Genomic DNA, 22,969 nt, shown 5'->3' with positions numbered 1-22,969 from the left:
AAAATATTCAACCCAATAAATTATTGACAGGACTGTTTAAAAAACTGGTGAGGTGAGCAAGGATGTAGAGAAGGGCTCACTTTTTAATACTATCTCAGGATAGAGAATGAGTTTCCAGTAGCAGGATAGAAAACTGATGCTAATTTCTAGGGTTTAATTTGAACCCAGGCTCAGCAGGACTAACTGTGCAAGCCTAACAATGTCTATTCAGAAGAAAGTCTTATTGAATTCAGTGGGGCTTCCTCCCAGGTACGTGGGGATAGGATTGCAGCCATGGTGCTTAAACCAGTTTCCGTATGAAGGCAATTTTGAAGAACATATGAAGTCCTGAAAGTTCCTATGGGCAGAATGATTGTCCCTCTTCATTAACTATAAATGCTTGTTCACACATCCTTGGATGTTTTTAGTCACTACCCTTTTCTTGGCTAGATTGCACAGTGATATCTAACCCATCAAATAATGTTGCCCTTTGCAGTCTCCCACCATTGGGAACTATGTGAAAAGTAATGTTTTTAGAAACAACTTGCTTTTCTTCTGACTTACAGTTAAGAATACAGTGGTACCTTGGGTTACAAACTTAATTCGTTCCGGAGGTCTGTTCTTAACCCGAAACTGTGCTTAACCTGAGGTGCGCTTTCGTTAATGGGGCCTCCCGATGCCGTTGCGCCACCGTTGCACGATTTCCGTTCTCATCCTGGGGCAAAGTTCGCAACCCAGAGCAACTACTTCCAGTTTAGCAGAGTTTGTAACCTGAAGCGTTTGTAACCCGAGATACCACTGTAGCTCCTTCTACCATAGGCCTTTTACCCTCAAAATGTCACCCACTCACTTTTCATGACACCTCCAGATGACATTGCTAAATTACTGCATTCTTTTTTTATAAACACAGTTGCTGTGTCATATTGCCTACTTATTGTGGAGAGGCTTTTGAGGATTTTAAGGGCTTCTGTTTCTTTAATCAAAAGCTTCCTGTTTGAAAAGTTTCACTGCTTCCTGTTAATTGCTGAGGGGTTAATATTAATTCCCTTGTAATTATCCAGCATCTGGGGATACTGTTATATTGAAGTAGTGCTATTTGTCCATAAAAAGAAAGAAAAGGAAAAATGGTTGAAAGGAAGCAAATAATTAAAGCCAGTGCTTTTTTCCTGGGGGGATGCAGGGATACGTATACCCCTAAACATTTTGTGAATCTAAGCTTCGCCTCATTGAGGGGCAGTATTTCAATATGAGTAGGATAATGAGAGTACCCCTAAACATTTTTTTTTATAGAAAAAAAGCACTGATTAAAGCCCACCCACCCAAGAAAGAGAGGGCTCATCCATGTTTGCCCTTCTGCTTTTCTTCAGGAAAACTTGGAGGCACCATTAATTTAATTGGGTTTACCCTAAGTAAAACTTAACTGAATATGATCCATAGTCATTGGCTGTACTTAGAACATTCCTATATAAAAAAGTTATGAGCCACTTGTTTCTGTTTCATCCAGCCTCAGTTCTATGATGCTGTAGAACCAGTGGATTTTGAAGGTTTCCTAACAATGCAGCTGAATAACTTGGATTTGGAACTCCTCCAAGAACTTGGTGACTTTCCTGAAGATGATTTGGAGGTAGTCTTTACTCCAAAGGAGCACAGGACCTTGCAGCCATCATTGCCAGAAGAAGGGTATGGAAACAGGGATTACTTTTTTATATAATTATTTTTATTCAATTTCCAATATAAAATTTAAACATACATTTTCAATATTATCACAAATACAAATTTTGACTTCCTTCGACTCATCCGCAAATCTTCCGTTATCAAATCTTCTATCCGCAATTCTAAATTTAACATTGCCTTTTGTTTTAAATAAACTTACTCCCTTTCCCCCCTTTTTACAGTGTTTCTAATATTATTTCTTCACAAAGCTTCCTGTAAACCCACAAACGTTGTTTGCTCATCACATATGCTTTTCATATAATCCACAAATTTACTCCAGTCCTTGACTTGAAACAGGGATTACTTTTTAAAGAAACTCCCAACAGGTTTGCAGCCCACCAGAGAGATAGTACACTTTCCGAGCTAAGAAGCATCTCCCCTTAACCATCAGATGATGTGTAGAAGTGGGCTGTGAGTACTCAGTGGCTTAGGGAATAGACTATTATTATTACTCTCGTTTGGGGCTTCACCTGGTATTGAAAATATGTTCCAGGGAAACATCTGGAGAAGAAAGGCATGTATTAAATTCTGTGGGCACATTACTGTATTTTTCCATGTATAACGCCCCCGTGTATAACATGCCCCCTATTTTTGGGGACTCCAAATTGAGAAAATGGCCCAGAGTTGTTGAGCCGCCAGTTGCACGCCCTATTGCTGCAGCAATAGCCAAGCAACCCCAGCCCTTGACACAGCCACCAATAACATGCCAAATAGCCGCTGACAATCTCTGATTTGCAGCAGCTACCAATCCCACGTCCTCCCTAGGCACTATCCATGTATAAGACAACCTCAATTTTAAAACATAATTTTTAAAGACAAAACATTGTTTTATACATGAAAAAGTATGGTAATTGCCACAATGAAACATTTTGTTCCTTCAAGGAAGGCTTTGTGTTCAATGCCGTGTTTCCATAGAGAACCAGCATGGACTGAGTTAAGTGATAGTGGAGGATGGTGGTTTTCAACTAGTGTGCCGTGGCACCCTGAGGTGCTTTGAATGATGGTCGGGGTGCTGCGGACAACACAGCCTCTGTCCTTCTTTCCTTCTCTCCCTCCTCGGATGCCCTCTCGCATCTCGGCCTCCAAAGCTGTTCATTGCAGCAGCCCTGGCTACAACCTCCCCAGGTGCTGGGTGCCAGGAGCTGAGGCGGCTCAGAGTAAGCAAGCAAGCAAGGGAGCCCAGCCAGCCAGCCAGTCCGCCAGCCCTTGCCATTGGGAATGGACAGACTAGTGGGAGTCTGGGCAGGCGGGCAAGCACTGCATTGGCCTTTCTTGTGCTTGCTGTATGCAAGGCCTGCCTGGGAGCGAAGTGCCTGGTGCTGACGGGGAGCCTTTCCCGCACACAGGCCCAGCAGCACCTGCTGCCTCCACTGCCGCCTCCCAAGGTGAGTAAGGTGCTGGCCTCACATTCATCTTTGGCCAGTCTCTGTTGGGCCACTAAGGCTGGGGAGATCCCCTTGGCAGGCCCCTGTGGGGCAGTGTGAGGAGGCACCTCTCTTTGGAGCAGGGGAGGGGTAGGAGACCGGGGGGGGGGCAGCAGCAGTGAGAGGCTGCCAGCTCTGCAGGCAAGGGGGACATAACTGGGCTCCTGGGCCCCACAGGGGTGCTGCAGAAAGAATGTAGTTGGTCAAGGGAGGTGTGAACTCAAAAAGGTTGAAAACCTCTGCTTTTGGGGATTCACCCCTCATCCAGCAAAGCTGCAGAGATTGCATTTTGAACTGGAATATCTGTGTAGGATGAAGGGAGAGATGCACTCACGTACTCAGATTTGAATGGATGTATAATTATCAGGATTTGGAGTGATGTATCACCCTTACAAAAAGCAATAAGAGGGAGATTGGTGGAGATGCTGCACTCCATCCCGCCCCCTTCATGAAGCTAACAGCAGTTCCCTCTCCCTGTCTCTGTTACGGTGGAACTTCAGTTTTTGAACTTAATCCATTCCGGAAGAACGTTCAAGTTCTGAAATGTTCAAAAACTCAACACAGAAGCCTCAAAACAATAGGGAAACTCAAAATGGAAGCTGCCTTGGAAGTTCGACTTCCAAGGCGCGTTTGAAAACAGAAGCATTTACTTCTGGGTTTATGGCGTTTGGGTTCCAAAATGTTTGTGAACAGAGACATTCGAAAACCGAGGTTCCACTGTAAAAGCTAGATGTTGTACCTCTCATTCTACCCACTCCTCCTTCAGAATTAGTAGCTATAAAAGAAATTATTTAGATTATTACACTGATCCCAGCCCAACTGCATTGGCTGCCAATTAGTTTCTGGGTCCAGCTCAAAGTGCTGGTTTTGAAATATAAAGCCACAGCTCAGGGCTGCCTCTCTCCATGTGAACCTACCCAGACCCTGCAACCATCATGTGAGGCCCTATTTTGTGTGCCTCCTCCGCGAGAGGCTTGGCTGGCGACAACTTTTCTGCAGTGGCTCCTCATTTGTGGAATGCGCTTTCCAGGAAGGTTTACCATGCGCCTCCATTACATACCTTTACGCGCAAGGTGGAAATGTTCCTCTTTAACCAGGCCTTTGGCTGACTGACATCAAATGTGTTGGAGGGTTATTGTTTTGGGGTTTTTTATTATGTATTTTGTGTCTTGTATTTTTATGCTGTGAAGCTCCCTGAGATCTGTGGCTGAAGGACAGTTTCCAAATCTAAATAAATAAATAAATTTTAAAAATAAGGACAGGATTAGACACCTTCTCCTAGAGTGCCACTGCCCTAATCTAAAAACATTTGCTTAGAGTTACTATTTAAATCTTCCAAAAAATATATGTGGGGAGGAACCTAGTCACAGCCCACATATTACATAAGGTATAGGCCCTCAACCTGGATGCGACACTTGAAGTGCCACAGTCAGCGCATAAAAAAATCCCTTCTGGATCAGACCAAAAGTCCATATTCTCTCAAAGTGGCCCCCCAGAAGCCCAAGGGGAGTCCACAGGCACGACATGAGTGCAGCAGCACTCTTCCCACTTCTGAGTCCCAGCAACTGGTATCCAGAGGAATATTGCCTCTGACAGCATTTTAAAATTGTTAATAGTCACTGAGAGGGTGGGTTTTCATCAGAACCCAGTGACGATCCCAGCCCCACTTCCCCACTAGTACACACACCGTGGCTGTTCGTCTTCAAAGGCATTATTCCACTGGAGGGAAAGGAAAGGTTCTCCCCTTCCTGTACAACATGGGTCAAACTCCATTGAAAGTCAGGACACAAACCTGACAGCGGTTAGGAATTTACAAGGCCCAACTAAGTTGTGTCAGGGGATGTATTTAGCATCATGTCTGGCCCTCAGTCAAGGGCAACTTTCAGTGAGGGAGCCAGGCCCCCTCAAGGTTCTGTGGCGGCTGTGCATGCGCGCTGTGGGGCATGCGCGCATCACATGCGGAAGATGAGTGATGCCTGCAGGACACATCAGCATGCCCTGCAGTGTGTGCACCCACTGCGTGACCCCAGCCCCCTCAGTTGTGGAGGCAAGGCAGTGCATGTGCCCTCAGTTTAGACCATTGAATGACTGGCTTATAAAACATGTAAAAAGTGAAGTATAAATACGAAGCTATCTGTGAAATAATATTGATCAAACATGTCTCTCAGTTAGGACAGGTTTGTTTTAAAAATTAGATATAAGTTTCATTAGTCTTAAGAAAGCAGAATATATATATATTAACCCACAGCGCCACCCGCGTCCCATATATATGTGTGTGTGTGTGTGTGTGTGTATATATATATATATATGCAGGTTTTGGTGTCTTCGGGTATCTTCCCGTGTAAGAGTTGGGGTGTCTAGGCGACGTTTCGACGAGGTCTCACTCATCATCTTCAGGCTGGTGCTTTCGGCTTCTTGTTACTAGAACAGAGCTCTGGTCCAGTTAGAAAACCAAGGGGTCCATGAGGGTCCAGTTAGAAAACCAAGGGGTCCAGAGGGTCCAGTTAGAAAACCAAGGGGTCTATGAAATACCCTGCAAAGTCTGCCCAGCCACGTACATTGGACAAACAAACAGACGAATAAATGCACGTATCGCAGAACACAAGAATGCCGTCAAAAAAGAAGAAAAAACTTCCTCTCTTTACCAACACATGAAAGAAACAGGACACGAAATTAATTTTGCAGATTCCAAATTGCTCTTTAACATGGAACATCACCACAAGAGAATAATCATGGAAGCCATCGAGATAGAGAAACACCCTCACAACATGAACAAGCGTGACGACACGTCCCGCCTGCCAGACATCTGGAAATTAGCCCTCCCCACAAAAACCGACACCAGAACCAGAGGCACACAGAACGCCATCTCCAATCAACCACACCAGACCCAAACCCAGACCCTCTCCACAGATAAATTACAGACACCATCCAGTAGCCAAACCATAGTGGCACCTCCGGATGCTGCACCCCCCTGCAATCCCTACACAGATCTGGCTGGCACAGGGCACAAAACCACAGCTCGCCCCTATACACGAAGCCAAGCCAGAGCACAACTAAGTGCAGTACAGCCATCTTCTCAGAAAAACTCTTTACAAGGTCAAGAGGTCAAGACACGAAAGCTTTAGCAACTAATCCACACCTAATGACCCTCCTAAGTGGTACTCAGAATATCACTCAAGTAATCACTCAAGATATCCCTCAAGTAATTAATGAACAAAAGAAGAAAAGGCACATTAACCTAGGAACTTCCTCTCTGCCCAGAACGTTGGAGGCTATACACCACACCCCCTCAACAGTATTTATAGGAACTCAAACACTGAGATCCTGCTCTGTTCTAGTAACAAGAAGCCGAAAGCACCAGCCTGAAGATGACGAGTGAGACCTCGTCGAAACGTCGCCTAGACACCCCAACTCTTACACGGGAAGACACCCGAAGACACCAAAACCTACATTCCTGTACCCGTGAAAATCTACGAAAGCAAATATCTCACCTCTACGGGGAGGAAACCTTCCAGCTGACAAGAACCTACGAGAAACTAGAAATCCGAAGAGCCACCATCTTATGTGATCTCTTGTTCCTACGCAACTGCCGAGACAACAACTTAATTCCCACATGCTTCCAACTTAAATTCCACTCTAAAACCCCAGCTACCGAAAGGATCCTGAAACGAACTGAACTATCCCTAATCAGAAACGAACTACATAAGAAAAGATACCTACTAAACCAAACCAACAAAGATCTGCTCACTCTTCACCTCAAACTCTGTAACAAAATCCACCCTGCACTCTGGGACAAATGCAAACAACTAGCCGTTTGGAGAGCTGAAACAGAGTCCTCACATAAGACAGACATACACACCAACAAACTCCACAAACTAGAGAAACGCCAGAAGCCCAGCCACCCTCCACAACAACCCATGAAACAAACAGTACATAACATATCAGACAGGATCCTCACCTCAACTGAAACCAAAGTACTCTCCAAAGGTTTCAACTTTGCAGTCGCCCCGAGACGCATCCCCACGGAAAACATAATATGCGGAGTCGAAGCTAGCCTAACCAAAATCAACCCAGATGAAGCCAATAAAATCAGACTTGAAGTCACCAACATCCTCTGCTCCAGCAAACCACCCAGAAGCAATTTACACAAAGAAGAACAGAAAGCACTCACCAACCTGAGGAAAGACAACAACATAATCATTCTCCCAGCAGACAAAGGTAATGCCACTGTTGTGATGAACACATCGGACTACCAAGCAAAACTATCAAATCTACTCCAAGACCCTACCTACCAACCTATAAAAACAGATCCCACCACCTATCTGGAAAAAACCACCAAATCCAAAATAAAAGCCTCTCCTATCAGTGAAGAAATCCAGCTAAGAATCATCCCCAGAGAAAAATCATCCAGATGCCCCAAACTCTACGGCCTCCCCAAGATACACAAAGAAGGAACACCACTCAGACCAATAGTCAGCTCCATAGGCTCACCTCTACAAAATCTCGCTAAATTTCTCGCTAAGCAACTTCAGCCCTATGCAGAATCTATCGCTTCACACGTTACAAACTCCTTCCAGTTCATAGAAACAATAAAGAAGCAAAACCTACATCCCGATGACCTACTTGTGAGCTTCGATGTTGTATCTCTCTTCACACAAGTGCCCATTAATGAAGCCTTGACAGCCATTCAAAACAAATACAATCCCCCCGAATACATCCTGGACCTGACCAACCACTGCCTAACCAACACGTACTTCATCCACAATGGACAAAGATACAAACAGATAGAAGGAGCACCTATGGGATCACCCCTCTCACCGGTCATCGCAAATCTGTACATGGAACACTTTGAAACCAATGCTTTAGACAAGTCAGAACACAAACCCAAACTTTGGCTCAGATATGTTGACGACACCTTTGTAATTTGGCCACACGGGAAGGAAAAACTAGATAGCTTCCTCACACATCTCAACAGCCTACACCCCAAAATACAATTCACTATGGAAATAGAAGCCAACAACCAACTTCCCTTCCTTGACGTCCTAATCTACAAAAAACCTGATGGCACCCTAGGACACACTATCTACCGGAAAAAAACACACACCAACCGCTACTTACATGCACAATCACACCACCACCCTGCACAAATAAACTCCGTAGCCAAGACTCTCATCTCCAGAACCAAACGCCTGGCTGACAAAGACCACTTGACAACTGAGTTACAGAATCTCTCAAATGTGTTAATCGCCAACGGATATCAGCAAAACAGGGTTACGAAGCTAATCCAAAAAGAAACACCCCCCAAAAACCAAGACACAGAAGAAAACAATGGCATGGCCCTCCTTCCTTATATCAAGGGCACTACAGATAAAATTAGCAAAATCCTCCATAAACACAATATCAAAACAGCCTTTTGCACCAACCAAAAAATAGCCAATATCCTCAGAAACCCAAAAGATAAAATCCAGTTAGAAAACCAAGGGGTCTATGAAATACCCTGCAAAGTCTGCCCAGCCACGTACATTGGACAAACAAACAGACGAATAAATGCACGTATCGCAGAACACAAGAATGCCGTCAAAAAAGAAGAAAAAACTTCCTCTCTTTACCAACACATGAAAGAAACAGGACACGAAATTAATTTTGCAGATTCCAAATTGCTCTTTAACATGGAACATCACCACAAGAGAATAATCATGGAAGCCATCGAGATAGAGAAACACCCTCACAACATGAACAAGCGTGACGACACGTCCCGCCTGCCAGACATCTGGAAATTAGCCCTCCCCACAAAAACCGACACCAGAACCAGAGGCACACAGAACGCCATCTCCAATCAACCACACCAGACCCAAACCCAGACCCTCTCCACAGATAAATTACAGACACCATCCAGTAGCCAAACCATAGTGGCACCTCCGGATGCTGCACCCCCCTGCAATCCCTACACAGATCTGGCTGGCACAGGGCACAAAACCACAGCTCGCCCCTATACACGAAGCCAAGCCAGAGCACAACTAAGTGCAGTACAGCCATCTTCTCAGAAAAACTCTTTACAAGGTCAAGAGGTCAAGACACGAAAGCTTTAGCAACTAATCCACACCTAATGACCCTCCTAAGTGGTACTCAGAATATCACTCAAGTAATCACTCAAGATATCCCTCAAGTAATTAATGAACAAAAGAAGAAAAGGCACATTAACCTAGGAACTTCCTCTCTGCCCAGAACGTTGGAGGCTATACACCACACCCCCTCAACAGTATTTATAGGAACTCAAACACTGAGATCCTGCTCTGTTCTAGTAACAAGAAGCCGAAAGCACCAGCCTGAAGATGACGAGTGAGACCTCGTCGAAACGTCGCCTAGACACCCCAACTCTTACACGGGAAGACACCCGAAGACACCAAAACCTACATTCCTGTACCCGTGAAAATCTACGAAAGCATATATATATATATATATATATATATATATATATATATATATATATATATATGGGACGTGGGTGGCACTGTGGGTTAAACCACAGAGCCTAGGACTTGCCGATCAGAAGGTCAGCGGTTCGAATCCCCGTGACGGGGTGAGCTCCCGTCGCTCGGTCCCTGCTCCTGCCAACCTAGCAGTTCAAAAGCATGTCAAAGTGCAAGTAGATAAATAGGTACCGCTCCAGTAGGAAGGTAAACAGCATTTCCGTGTGCTGCTCTGGTTCGCCAGAAGCGGCTTAGACATGTTGGCCACATGACCCGGAAGCTGTACGCCGGCTCCCTCCGCCAATAAAGCGAGATGAGCGCCACAACCCCAGAGTCGGTCACGACTGGACCTAATGGTCAGGGGTCCCTTTACCTTTACCTTACATAGGATTTGGTTGCAATAACTCTATAAATAATTCCATGTCTGGCATGAGAAACTGTGCTAGTAGCTAAGTGCAGAGATAAAAGTACAAACCATCTTTGATGCAAGTACCGTATTTTTCGCACGATTGGACGCACCGGACCATAGGACGCGCCTAGTTTTTTTGGGGGGAAATAAAGGAAAAAAATTTTCCCTTTATTTCCCCCCCAAAAGCAGGTCAGGGAAACCGAACCAGGTCGAGGAACAGCGGGATAGTGGCGCTGCGCCTCCCTGCTGTCCCCCGAGCTTGTGGGGCTGGCTGATGTCTGCCTAGCGCGCGGGGCGCTCTGCTTCAGGGCGCCCTACCCGCCGGGCGGCAGGCTGCTATCCGCAGCTTGGGGAGCCTTGTGGGGAACTGCTGCAGGGCTCCCCACGCTGCGGATGTATGCCTGGCGCGAGGGGCGCTCTGCTTCAGGGTGCCCCACCCGCCGGGCGGCAGGCTGCTATCCGCAGCGTGGGGAAGCTTGCGGGGAGCTCCTGCAAGGGTCCCCATGCTGCGGATGTGTTCCCAAAGCGCCGGGAGCTCTGCTTTCAGGGCGCCCGACGCTCCGGGAAGCAGGCTGCTATCCGCAGCCTAGACACGGCTAGCGGAGCGCTAATCCCGAAGCTTGGGGCGTGCGGAGCTCAGCGTGCCCCAAGCTTCTGGGCGCCGGCAAGGTCTCCGCTAGCCCTGGGAGAGCCCCGCGACGTCGCGGGGCTCTCCCAGGGCTAGCGGAGACCTTGCCAGCACCCAGAAGCTTAGGGCGCGCTGAGCTCCGCACGCCCCAAGCTTCGGGATTAGCGCAGTGGTCCGCTAGCCCTGGGAGAGCCGCGCGACGTCGCGGGGCTCTCCCAGGGCTAGCGGAGACCTTGCCGGCACCCAGAAGCTTGGGGCGCGCTCAGCTCCGCACGCCCCAAACTTCGGGATTAGCGCAGTGGTCCGCTAGCCCTGGGAGAGCCGTGCGACGTCGCGGGGCTCTCCCAGGGCTAGCGGAGACCTTGCCGGCACCCAGAAGCTTGGGGCGTGCTGAGCTCCGCACGCCCCAAGCTTCGGGATTAATGCAGCGCTCCGCTAGCGGTGGGAGAGCTGGGTCTCCCTCTGCTAGCAGATAGCTTCCTGAAGCCTGGAGAGCGAGAGGAGTCGGTGCGCACCGACCCCTCTCACTCTCCAGGCTTCAGCGAAAGCCTGCATTCGCTCCATAGGACGTACACACATTTTCCCTTGCTTTTTAGGAGGGAAAAAGTGCGTCCTATGGTGCGAAAAATACGGTATATTTTTAAATACCTGACAGTGAAGCTTCAATGATAGCATCTCATATGCAACAATTTGCCCTTGTAAAAAGATTGGTCAGCAGACTCCAGTGTAGTTCAGCTATTCAAAAACAGGTATGGCTGGACAGAGATAGAGACTTTACATTGCAGAGATCACAGGTATCTTGCAGGGAGCCAGTCTATGGTATTACTGCACTTTCCTATTAAATTCGAATTCTCTCACAATAACAACACCTTCCAGATCAGTACAGTGGTACCTCTGGTTACAAACTTAATTCGTTCCGGAGGTCCGTTCTTCACCTGAAACTGTTCTTAACCTGAAGCACCACTTTAGCTAATGGGGCCTCCCGCTGCTGCCGCGCCGCCGGAGCACGATTTCTGTTCTCACCCTGAGGTAAAGTTCTTAACCCGAGGTACTACTTCCGGGTTAGCGGAGTCTGTAACCCGAAGTGTTTGTAACCCGAGGTACCACTGTATTCTAAAGGGGCTATAAATCTTCTGAAATATTTGAATCTGAGAGTTTCCATACTTTATGACAGATCAAGCCTGGTACACTCAAGCCTGTATCAACAGAGGATACAGATGGAAGCTGGAGTGCGATCCATTTCAGATACTGTATCACTGTTCACTATTGACTTAGGAAACCAATGAAAACATTTTGAAATGCACTTTGAGTGAGAATTTGATGCTGTGCTGACACCTTGTGGTCTTTTTCTGCTATTATATTGACACATGCAAGCATCTGCCACACATGAGCCACTCACTTCATTTGAGCTCTGTATTAATATAGCTGCTCCCTCCTTTATCCACTAATCACTATATTCTCTTTTCACTATATTGTGGGTGGGACAGAGTGAGAATGTAATTCTAACCTACCTGTGAGGGAAGTTTAGAAGAAGTTATGGATAAAGCTGACTGGCACTGCATTTTGACATTTGCTGAGTTACCCATTACTGCAAACATCAGGGATGGGCAACTCAGCAAATTAAGTACTTAGCAGGTGCAGCGTTAGGCCCTGGCCAAATAGAAGAGTGAACAGATGAAGATGTCTGGTCTGTCTTGTTCCGTTTAGTACTGCCTACTTTCCAGATGTTGCTGCATCTGTAGCTCCTCTCCTCCCTGACAACTGGCCCTGCTGGTTAGGGACTGCTGGAAGTTGGAGTGTGAGAACACCCAGAGGGCACTAGGCCGGGGAAGGTTGCACTGCCTGGTCCTTTAAAACCTAAAGAGCCTGCAGAATCAGGCCAATGGTCCATCTAGTTCAACCATCAGCTAGATGCCTCTGGGAAACCCACAAGCAGGACATGAGCACAAGACCCCCAACTGGGATTCCCAAGGAGACTGCCTCTGAACAGGGAGGCAGAGCATAGTCACCATGGCTAGTAGCCACTGATAGCAAAGACCTGAGCATCACTTAGCAATTCCTCCTTCCAGGCTTGAGATAAATGAATGTTTATCTCATTTGAGGGACGCAGGTGGTGCTGTGGTCTAAACCAGTGAGCCTCTTGGGCTAGCAGATCGTAAGGTCAACAGTTCGGATCCACGCAACCAGCTCCTGCCAACCTAGCAGTCTGAAAGCATCCCAACAAAAGTAGATAAATAGGTACCACTGTGGCAGGAAGGTAAGTATTTCCATGTGCTCTGGCTTCCTTCACGGTGTTGTGTGTGCCAGAAGTGGTTTAGTTATGCTGGTCACGTGACCCAGAAAATCTGTCTGCAGACAAACGGCGGCTCCCTCAACCTGAAAGTGGAGATGAGCGCCACATCCCATAGTCGAATTCGTCTAGACTTAACCGTCTAGGGGTCCTTTAGCTTTTTTACTTTTATCTTATTTGAGTCAGAATGCATTCTCCCTCCACTCCAATTTTTCCACTCCAAGAAGACCAATCATTTAGTCTCCTGCTGCTCCTCACTTCACTGGCTGGAGATTGCATGGATTATGTTTTGGAGTTTAAACAATATACTCCTTTAAAAAAATGATATTTTTATTTGTGTGGTTTATTATTTGGCTTTGCATGGTTTGTTCCTTTTTAGCTATAATTCAGGGGTGGGGAACCCTTTTAAACCCAAGGACCACATCCTCTTCTGGACCATGTTTGAGTGGGGACAGTTGCCGATGGGGGATGGGGCCAGAACAAGAAGCGGGCAAAGGAACAAATGTAAATTTTACATTTGTAATGGTAGGAAATTTCTGCACACACTCGCAAGCTCCTCAGTATCTCCCTTGCAGACAAGCTAGGGGCATACTCAAAGTTTAAAGATGCATTTTGGCCAGGACAAAACACTTGGAGAGTAAATTAGGGCTGTTGAGGGATGTGACTTGGGGAAAGTTCTGAAGGCTAGATAAAGAAATTTAGCAGGTTGTGTTTGGCCCCCGAGTCTGGAGTTCCCCATTCATATTCCTAAAAAATAAGTTGTGCATTGTAATTAGCTATGCATATTAATATTCTTGTACCCTCTCTAGGGCTGAGTTGGATCCACATGTCCGGGATTGTATTCAGACCTATATTCGTGATTGGCTGATTGTGAATCGAAAGTAAGTGCCACATTTGCAGCAGAGTGTCAAAACAATGATTTTTAATATTTTTTCTTCCCAGAGGAATATTAACATCTTTTGTTTTGACTAGTCCCTTAACTTGTCAAGATGTAGGATTAGTCTCTCACAAGATATTCTCACTGGCTCAGTCTAGAAAGGCCTGGCAACTAGAAGGAGGAAGGACCATAGCTCAGTGGTAGAGCATTTGCTTTGTAGGCAGAAGGTCCCAGGATCGATCTCCAGGCAGGGCTGGGGGAAAAACTCTTGCCTGAAACCCTGGAGAGCAGCTGCCAGTCCGAGTAGGTAGTGCTGAACAAAGATGAACCATTAGTCTGACTCAGTATAGGGCAACTTCCAATGGTTCCAACTTGATGGTTATTTGCCTATCCTGGTATACTGTAGATTCTGGCAGTTGCAGTTGCCAATTTGGTGGTTCGTTTTCTAAGTCCAGTTGCCTAATACGCTGGGCAGCTCCGTGCCGGGAGAAAGCCACCCAGCCCGAAGCGGAGCCCACCACCTGCTGCTGCTTCGGCGGCAGCTTTGGCAGCTTCCGAAGCAGCAGTGGGTGGGCTCCACGCCGGGAGAAAGCCGTACCCGGCATATAAGACGACCCCCGACTTTTTAACCTCTTTTCCGGAGTTTAAAAGTCGTCTTATACGCCAGAATCTACGGTATTTTGAAACATGAAAGCAGCAAAGCATTCAATGCTTACAAAGGAACTATCTACATTTTCACCACATGAAAACAATTCTCAGACATTATAGCTTCATAATAAAAACTATCCAGCACTCTTGTCTTTAATGCTGTGTAGTTAAGACTGTTTCCCAAGCAAGGTCATGCCCAAGGAGAACAGGGCTTCATTTTTCATTCTCAGTCAACTGGCAAACAATTAAAATGCAATCTATTAAAAGACAACCACCAGTGCATATAATTCATTTACTCCCCAAAAATATAATAAAAAGTGTCTTTGTGATCAATAATTGCATGACCTCCAACATTTCTCTGATGCAAATAGGGACATCCCATTCCATAATGATAATTTTACTATTTATACCCCACACATCTTACTGCAGCCACTCTGGGCAGCTTTCAACATATATAAAAACATAATAAAAAATTTAAACACTTTTAAAAAACCTATACAGGATTGTCTTCAGATGACTTGGGGTTCAGATAACTCCATAACCTGCAAATTTTCTCCAATAAAATGGGGACATCCTAAGGAAAATTGGAACATTTTAGGATCAAATCAGAAACCAGGATGTCTTCTCTAAATCAGGGATGTCCCTGGAAAATAGGGACACTTGGAGGGACTGCAATTGTTTATTGTGGCATATTTGTTATGCAAGACAACAAAGCATTTCAGTGTATTGTTGTTGCTTTGGAAAGAAAGAAACCTGAATTAATCAACATGGTGTTGCTTAGTAGGCCTGGCTGCAAAAAAGTGTTTTCTCAATATCTCAAAATGAAAGCGGCTCTGCTCTGGTCATAGCTATGGGGCACCCATGTAGAGTCTTGGGTTTCAGTCTAGCAGTAAATTAAGCTGCTTGTAGCAGAATCTCAATAAAGGGCAGAATCTATGATGTTTAAGGGTGTGCTATGGGACCTAGAGCTACAGGCAGATAGTTCTGGTGAACCTGCAGTGGAGACGGTCAGAACTCAGAGGGGCTGTCAAGTGGCATGGGATGAGTGAGTCTGACTGGTAGGTTCAGATGATCCTATTTATGGCCTTAATAGAGCCCTGCATGGAAGCAAACATTAGAAAGTCTAGAGATTTAGAGCGGGTAACTAGGCCAGAAGTAAGACTAGATACAACCAAAGCAGTGGCAGTAGTCTCTTGGTGGCTTCCGCTGGAACACAAATTGTGGCTTGGAATGTTATACAGAGTCTGGCATTGCATGGAGATATTCCATTTAAGCACATATGTTAATTCATTAGACTGGCACTATTGTATGGATGCCATGATATTTCAGCTGAACTTATTTATTTGATAGCAATTGTGCTTTCATCCTCCCCCCCCCCCATTTTAATTGAAATCTAACTTGCTATTTTTTATTATTTAAGAAACCAAGGAAGTCATGAGACATTCATCATAACGAAGAGGGGATCCCGGAGTGATTTCCACAAGTCCCTTCAAAAGCAAACATTTGAATCTGAAGTTTTAGATGACAGTGATTCAAATTATCAGGTATTTTCCTTTGAGATAGCTTCTCACCTGGGCTGAACAGGGAAAAGGGGTAGAACTATCAGCAGCAGTATCATTTATTTATACCCCTCCAATCTGGCTGGGTTTCCCCAGCCACTCAGGGCAGCTCCCAACTAATTGCATTCTTGCCCGCTACATACCAAATATGTATTTGGTATATTAGGCACACTAGATATTTAATTCATCACTTGCTCATTGGTAAATCTAATGACTCTAAAGGGCAAATCACTTGAAATTTTTAATAATCCAAGCAATGTGAGATTCCAGGGGTTCCAGGCGCTTACGCAGGGATTGTGTTTCCTTTGGGGAATGAGGCACGGTGGAGACTGGTATCTTTGTGATGTATGATTTATTTACATCTATATATAACATGGGCCTACAATGTAGAGGTTCACAGCATCAACACCCCAAAAGGGTCTTGTTTCTCTCATAGCTGCAGCCTTGGATTCAAACAGAAATCAAATATCCTTCTCTCTCCAGCTTGCTGCTTTTCTTCTAGGTCACATCACTGCTACAATTCTTTACTACTCCAAACTCTGACTTTATCTGTTGAAGGAGGAGGTCATCTCACACCAAACACCTTAATATCCCATCACCTCACCAGGAAATTAGCTTGACTTGATTAGATTTTAACACTTGCTGGATCCAGGGATTAGAGGGATCTGGCACCCCCCCAAAACCCCCTCATAAACTGAGCTTTTTTTTAGCCACTGGAACTCAATTCTAGCACCTCTCAGTTAGGCACCATTGTCATTATAAGAGAACAAGGGAGTTCCGGCATCTCTTTTTCTAGAAAAATAGCACTGTTCATAGCAATACATGCTCTGGCACCGGGGGGGCGGAGAGCAGGCGGGGCGGGGCTGGCACATGTCCCAGAGGCATGGTGCGCTGACTGCAGGGGCGTGGCGTGCGTTCTGGGGGTGGGGGCACTGCCTGCGGGAGCGGGGCGCCCAGCATGTGAGGGGCACAGCCGCAATGGAACCCCACCAGGATCGTGCTGGTGGGGGCGGTGCGTCCCCCCCCCACTCCTCTTCCTCTGCCAGTGCCCAAAGCCCATCTTTATCCATGTGTGGCTACTTGCACTACAACTGGGGAGAGGGCATTTCACATGACAATGCTTTCATGTGACTGGCTCTCCATATGGTCCCAGTGATTTCACCCCTGAAATATCAGTGCACCCTTCCCTTTTCCAGTAAAGGTTGCAGTTCATAAATATCACCAGAGCTTCTACCCTATCTTTCATTTTTTGAAATAATAATAATAATGAAATAAAGAAAAAGGAGAAACCATGCCACCTTTTCTTTACCCCCCTACCCTAAAGTTATTAGAATTCAATCACTTCTCTTGTGAGAACCCAAACTCCTGCCCGTTTTTTGCAGGGGAGAAACGATCCCACAAAAACGAAAGGGGAAATATTTGGCTTGGCCTTAGTCTGTCAGTATCATCTGTTACTTGTTTTGGAGAATAGTTCTTTCAAAGGTATTATTGCAGTGAGTTGAAAAAGAATTATGGCAGAGAAATACTGAGTATCTTTAACATCTGCAAACTAAAAAGTGATTAATGATGTTGCCTCCTACTTCATGCCCACTTGAGCAGACAGCTCCCAGGCATTTAAAAGTCCTCTGTGATGACTCCAGTCGAGCCACACTGACATCTGGGGACTTTGACCTGCGCAGCCTACAGCCAGATGCTCGTCTGGCAGACCTGTTGCAGCACATTAGTGCAGAAGACTTTCGAAGGCAAAATGAGGAGCAACGACAAGCCAACAGGCCTGCCGAACTGTTTGCACTGTATCCCAGTATAGATGAGGTGAGCCATAAACCTGCATTGTGCAGTTGCATGCTTAACAAGGAAATATCTCACAAAGAATTAAGATTCAAACAAGAGTTGTGAGCTTGCCTCAGTCTGTGCCCACAAAACATCTCACCAATGTGCTTTGCTTGCTGTCTCTGTGTTGACCACGTTATGTTAGTGCAGGCTTTGCCAACCTGGTCACGCCAGATGTTTTGGGCTACAACTTCCAGCATCCCTAGCCAGAGCACCAGGTTGCCAGAGGCTGTAGAAAGGCAACATGCTCTTAGAATGTGTCTCTGTTGGTGCAGTTATATTCCTCCTTAAGTTGAATTGGAACAGTAGCATGACACAATGTGTAGTTCCATGTGATGTTTAAGAGGAACCAACTCAGGTTAACAGCAGCTCTACATGCTCTTGTCAGTGGTGCACATAGATAAGTTTAGACTCTGAATTTAATATGTTTTTCGGGGGGAGGTTCTTTCTATAGTAACATTCATTGCTTCACTTGCTTCAAAATGTGGTCATCCAGCCTTCTGTCCTACATTTAGGACCCTCATTCTCATGATGTCGAATATAGCCTTGGGTATCTTTGGAACAGATAGTACATCTTACCATGACTGTCTAGGGGAAATAAGTGTCACACACAGATCCCACAGGCTAGAAGTGTGCCAAGTGTATCCAGTAAAGAACCTCAACCTGTGGAAAACCAGAACCTCAGACAAAGCCTGCAATGTGGCTTTTTGCCGTGATACTAAATCATTACCTCTGAGCTCTGATGGAGCGCTCAGATTATCATGCAGCCAAATTCACTCCAACTTCAATGAGAGCTAATTAAAAGTTGCCATTCCACAATCAAATGAAAGCCTGTTATGGCCTTGTGGATCAGCCTTACTTTCCTTAGGTTTCATGTGCAGATATCGCATTCTTTCATTAGAACTAGAAGGGTTTGTGAGGTGGGTTGGCATTTCCGACTTCAGCTGAAGGAATACATTAAAGGGATTAGCATGTAGGTTATAAATTAAATTTAAAGGATTAATGGCTTTGCTCCAACTTGTTCATGGCAGACTTGTTGGTTGAATTGCCTGAAGCATATGGTTTGGGAGATCTGTACAGTAGTACCTCGGGTTACTTACGCTCCAGGTTACATACGCTTCAGGTTACAGACTCCGCTAACGTAGAAATATTACCTCGGGTTAAGAACTTTGCTTCATGATGAGAACAGAAATCGCGCGGCGGCAGTGGGAGGCCCCGTTAGCTAAAGTGGTACCTCATGTTAAGAACAGTTTCAGGTTAAGAACGGACCTACAGAACGAATTAAGTTCTTAACCCAAGGTACCACTGTATGTGAGTATCTTACTGAATGTTACCAAACTAAGTCATGCACAAAGTCAAGACTGGGGAGCCTTTTCAGAGGGAGGACCTATTCTGCTCTTGGAAACATTCCAAGTGCCACATGCCAGGCCAGAGGCAAAATTAAGGCCTGAGGTTCCCCACCCCCTTCTCAGAGGAGACCCATTGAAATCAATGGACTTAAGTTACTTGCATTCTTTGATTTCAGTGGATCTGCTTTGGATATGATTTAGTTGGATATCACCCTTGTTGTTTTGTGTGCAGCCTGGGTTACGTCTGCTTTTGTTGGGACTGATAACACAGAAGCATCATAAATATTTGGATCAAAAAGAACTGTTCCATAATGTGTTTGTTAATAGGAGGATGCTGTGGAAATACGTCCGGTGCCTGAGTGCCCCAAGGAATATCTGGGCAATAGGATATTGGTGAAAGTACAGACTCTGAAGTAAGTATCTCTGTGACTTCTGGTTCCACAGGGCATGTTTTCAGGTTTGGATATTGTTCCATAATGTGACCTTCAGAGGTTGAGGTTACACCTGCACATGCAGTAGAATGAGGTGGGACACTTCTGAGATGGTAGAATAGACTCTGCAACTTCAGCCTGCAGATGTGAGATCATATTGGTGGATTCTTCCCTTATTTACCTTTTTCTTTAGGCAAAAAGAAAATTAGCAGATCAGTGAGAGGACAGGTGTTGAACTTTTCTCTCTAACGTGGTAGTCTTTTGCTTGTGTGAAATGTTTCTGATTCTCTCACAGTCAGTACACCACCTACAGAGGTAGCCTCCTGAAATATTTACCCGTCTAGTATTTTGCAAGCCTTGTCTCTACTTCAGGATATTTTTAAAAACCCTCTCATGTCTTAGTTTAACTGAATTTTTTTTGGCTTTGAAGGCCATGAAGAGGGGAGAAACCCACCTACGGATCTGCTCTTTTCTGCTGGATTGAAAATAATAATACCATATTGGCCTGAATATAAGCTACACTTTTTTTTCTTCCAAATTCCAACCATGAAAAGTTAAAGTGCGGCATAAATTCACGAACTTACAAAAATTGGCTTCGCTGCTGAAACAGACATACGGTAAAATGGAATGGGTGTGAGTGCCTGTGGAATTTTAAGGGAGTGGCTTATATTTGGGCCCATACGGTAATATGGAAAAATTGCCAAAATGCACTAATAATAGTGAACAATTAATAGTAACCCATATATTCCTCTTCATATTATCACTGACAACCATTTTGCTTGTATCTGACAATGTGCTCTTCTTTTTAAAAATGGAACAAATTTAAGCTAACAAAGATCAAATGTAATATCAAATGCTATTTTACTATGGCAGAAGTCAAAATGTAGTGGAGTGATAATCAAATGTGTATCTCAGATTTTATCATCATCTTCTGTCAGGGACTGGACTTAAGGTGGGGGGAGATTGAGGAGACCGCCCCCCCTCCTGAAGCTTCCAGAGAAGAGGAAGGCAGTATTAATTTACAGCAGGGGTTTGAGGAAGATCACAGCTCAGAGACAGGCAAAAAGGAAGAGTTGGGAGGTGTTGGGAGAAGAGAAGGGGGAGACAGAGCCAGAGCAGCCAGCTGACATGTTGTCACTGGAGAGTATAGCTGACGCCCCATCTCCTAGAACTCGGCGTTTGTTAAGAGTGCGAGAGCAAAGGATGCAGAGACACTTGGCCTCGGGCAGACACCGTAAGGGGAGGTGCTGTTGCTAGGAAGGGAGCAGGGAGGAACTCAGTTGGAGCAACGCCATCAATTTATTTGTCTCTCACCGTGATGATTAAATAAACTCATTAGTCAGGACTCTCTTTGATATTCCCTGCTTCTTGCTGCCACCAGGGGAGGGATAGAATTCCCCGAGCCTGACATCATCGTCTACAGTTGGTCATAGGCAGAAACAGCCAGGTCTCTGTCCCCGAGGAGCTTACAATGTAAAAAGGACAGTGGAGAAAAACAGAAGGAAGGATGGAGGGAGACGGGTTGGAAGTGAAGAATATGCAAAGCACATACATTTAAAGTTTGGTTAGAGTAGGGAAGGAGGATTAAAGGGACAAGCCAGAACTTGAGTTAAATTAATGTTGCCAGTGCACAGATACTGCACATTAACCCTTGTGTTGTGTTTTGTTTACATGTGTCAAATGTGCGTAGTTATTAATCAGTACCCCATCTTTTCCTGTTTCAGATTTGAGATTGAAATTGAGCCATTATTCGCAAGCTTAGCCCTCTATGATATAAAAGAAAGGAAAAAGGTAAGAGTGCAGATGAACAAAACCAAGGGTAATAATAAAACAATGTAAACAAGGCATTAGTTAAAAACATCACCCCCTCCCTCATTTCAAAATTGTTCACATATGAATTGTTGGGACTGTGCTTTGGGTGGCTACAGATGACTGTGGGAGATAGGAAGCCACATGGAAAGTTGAGGCAACGTTTACCAGAGCTCTGCAATCAGTTGAAGCAGTAAGGTAGCAGAGGCATGGGACGTGTCCGAATGTGATAGGTAGCCATAGATTTCCCCTTAGCTGCATGCATGCTGCAACAATATATTGACAAATGGTCACCACACGGTAAATATCCTTTGGATGTACCCTATCCTTAAGTTTGTGCAACTCAACATTTTCACAACTGACTGTAGTTTATGAATCATAATAATCAACCATAATAAGCTGCTTGCCATGTTTTGCAAAATAAAATCAGTCATTATGAAATTAATTCAGCAGTTTCTAAAATATGCTTTGAGAAAACCACCACCTTATTTATCCACTGCAGTTAATTAGACACAGTGATGGATGAGTGAGAACTACCGTATTTTTCGCCCCATAAGACACACCGGCCCATAAGACGCACCTAGATTTTTTGGGGGGAAATAAAGGAAAAAAAAATTATTTCCCCCCCAGGTGCGCTGCGCTACACCAGGAGCTTGGGGCGTGCGGAGCTCAGCGCGCCCCAAGCTTCTGCGTGCCGGCAAGGTCTCCGCTAGCGTGGGAGAGCCGGGCGCCTCTCCCAGGGCTAGCGGACCCCTGCGCTAATCCAGAAGCTTGGGGCAAGCTGAGGTCAGCGTGCCCCAAGCTTCTGCGTGCCGGCAAGCAGTCCACTGCCGCCCCAAGCCTCGCGCACCGGGCAGGAGGTCCCACCGGGTGCGCGAGGCTTGGGGCGGCAGCGGACTGCTTGCGCGCACCTAGAAGCTTGGGGCGTGCTGAGCTCAGCGCGCCCCAAGCTTCTGCGTGCCAGCAAGCAGTCCGCTGCCGCCCCAAGCCTCCCGCACCCGGCAGGAGGTCCCACCAGGTGCGCGAGGCTTGGGGCGGCAGCGGACTGCTTGCCAGCATGCAGAAACTTGGGGCGCGCTGAGCTCAGCACGCCCCAAGCTTCTAGGTGCGCGCAAGCAGTCCGCTGCTGCCCCAAGCCTCGCGCACCCGGTGGGACCTCCTGCCGGGTGCGCGAGGCTTGCAGACACTCGCACGAAGCAGGGGGAGCCCTCCAGAGAGCTCCCCGTGCTTCGAGCGACAGGCTGCCGCCCCAAGCCTCGCGCACCCGGTGGGACCTCCTGCCGGGCGCGCGAGGCTTGCAGGTATTCGCCCCATAAGACGCACCCCGATTTCCCCTTCATTTTTGGAGGGGAAAAAGTGTGTCTTATGGGGCGAAAAATACGGTAATTTTGGTGGACTTTTGAGATTCTGTCTCTGGGTTGTATCCAGAGCTAATTAACTTGAGAGCAGGCCTGTTGACGGGCGTAACTAATTTAGGGCAATTGATTTCAGTGGGTCTGGTCTGAGTAGAATTTACTTGGCTAAAAACCAATATTTGCATTTGTGTGGTTCTT

General features: G+C 45.9%; 1 protein-coding gene across 4 annotated transcripts in view; it reads left to right on the top strand.

The window, feature by feature from the left end:
• DOCK8 (dedicator of cytokinesis 8) overlaps positions 1–22,969 on the top strand; it is a 158,952-nt gene that overhangs the window by 11,442 nt on the left and 124,541 nt on the right. For all 4 annotated transcript variants that reach the window (XM_081213510.1, XM_081213509.1, XM_081213508.1 and 1 more), the window contains 6 exons: positions 1,484–1,659; positions 13,723–13,794; positions 15,859–15,982; positions 17,597–17,809; positions 19,504–19,589; positions 21,332–21,398. In XM_081213510.1, the coding sequence (XP_081069636.1) occupies positions 1,484–1,659; positions 13,723–13,794; positions 15,859–15,982; positions 17,597–17,809; positions 19,504–19,589; positions 21,332–21,398 (738 nt within the window). The remainder of the gene's footprint in view (positions 1–1,483; positions 1,660–13,722; positions 13,795–15,858; positions 15,983–17,596; positions 17,810–19,503; positions 19,590–21,331; positions 21,399–22,969) is intronic.

Source organism: Podarcis bocagei (assembly GCF_964188305.1).
Source record: "Podarcis bocagei genome assembly, chromosome: 11".
NCBI lineage: Eukaryota > Metazoa > Chordata > Lepidosauria > Squamata > Lacertidae > Podarcis > Podarcis bocagei.
The sequence above is the reverse complement of the archived record's forward strand: the minus strand, read 5'-3'. Positions and strand labels throughout refer to the sequence as shown.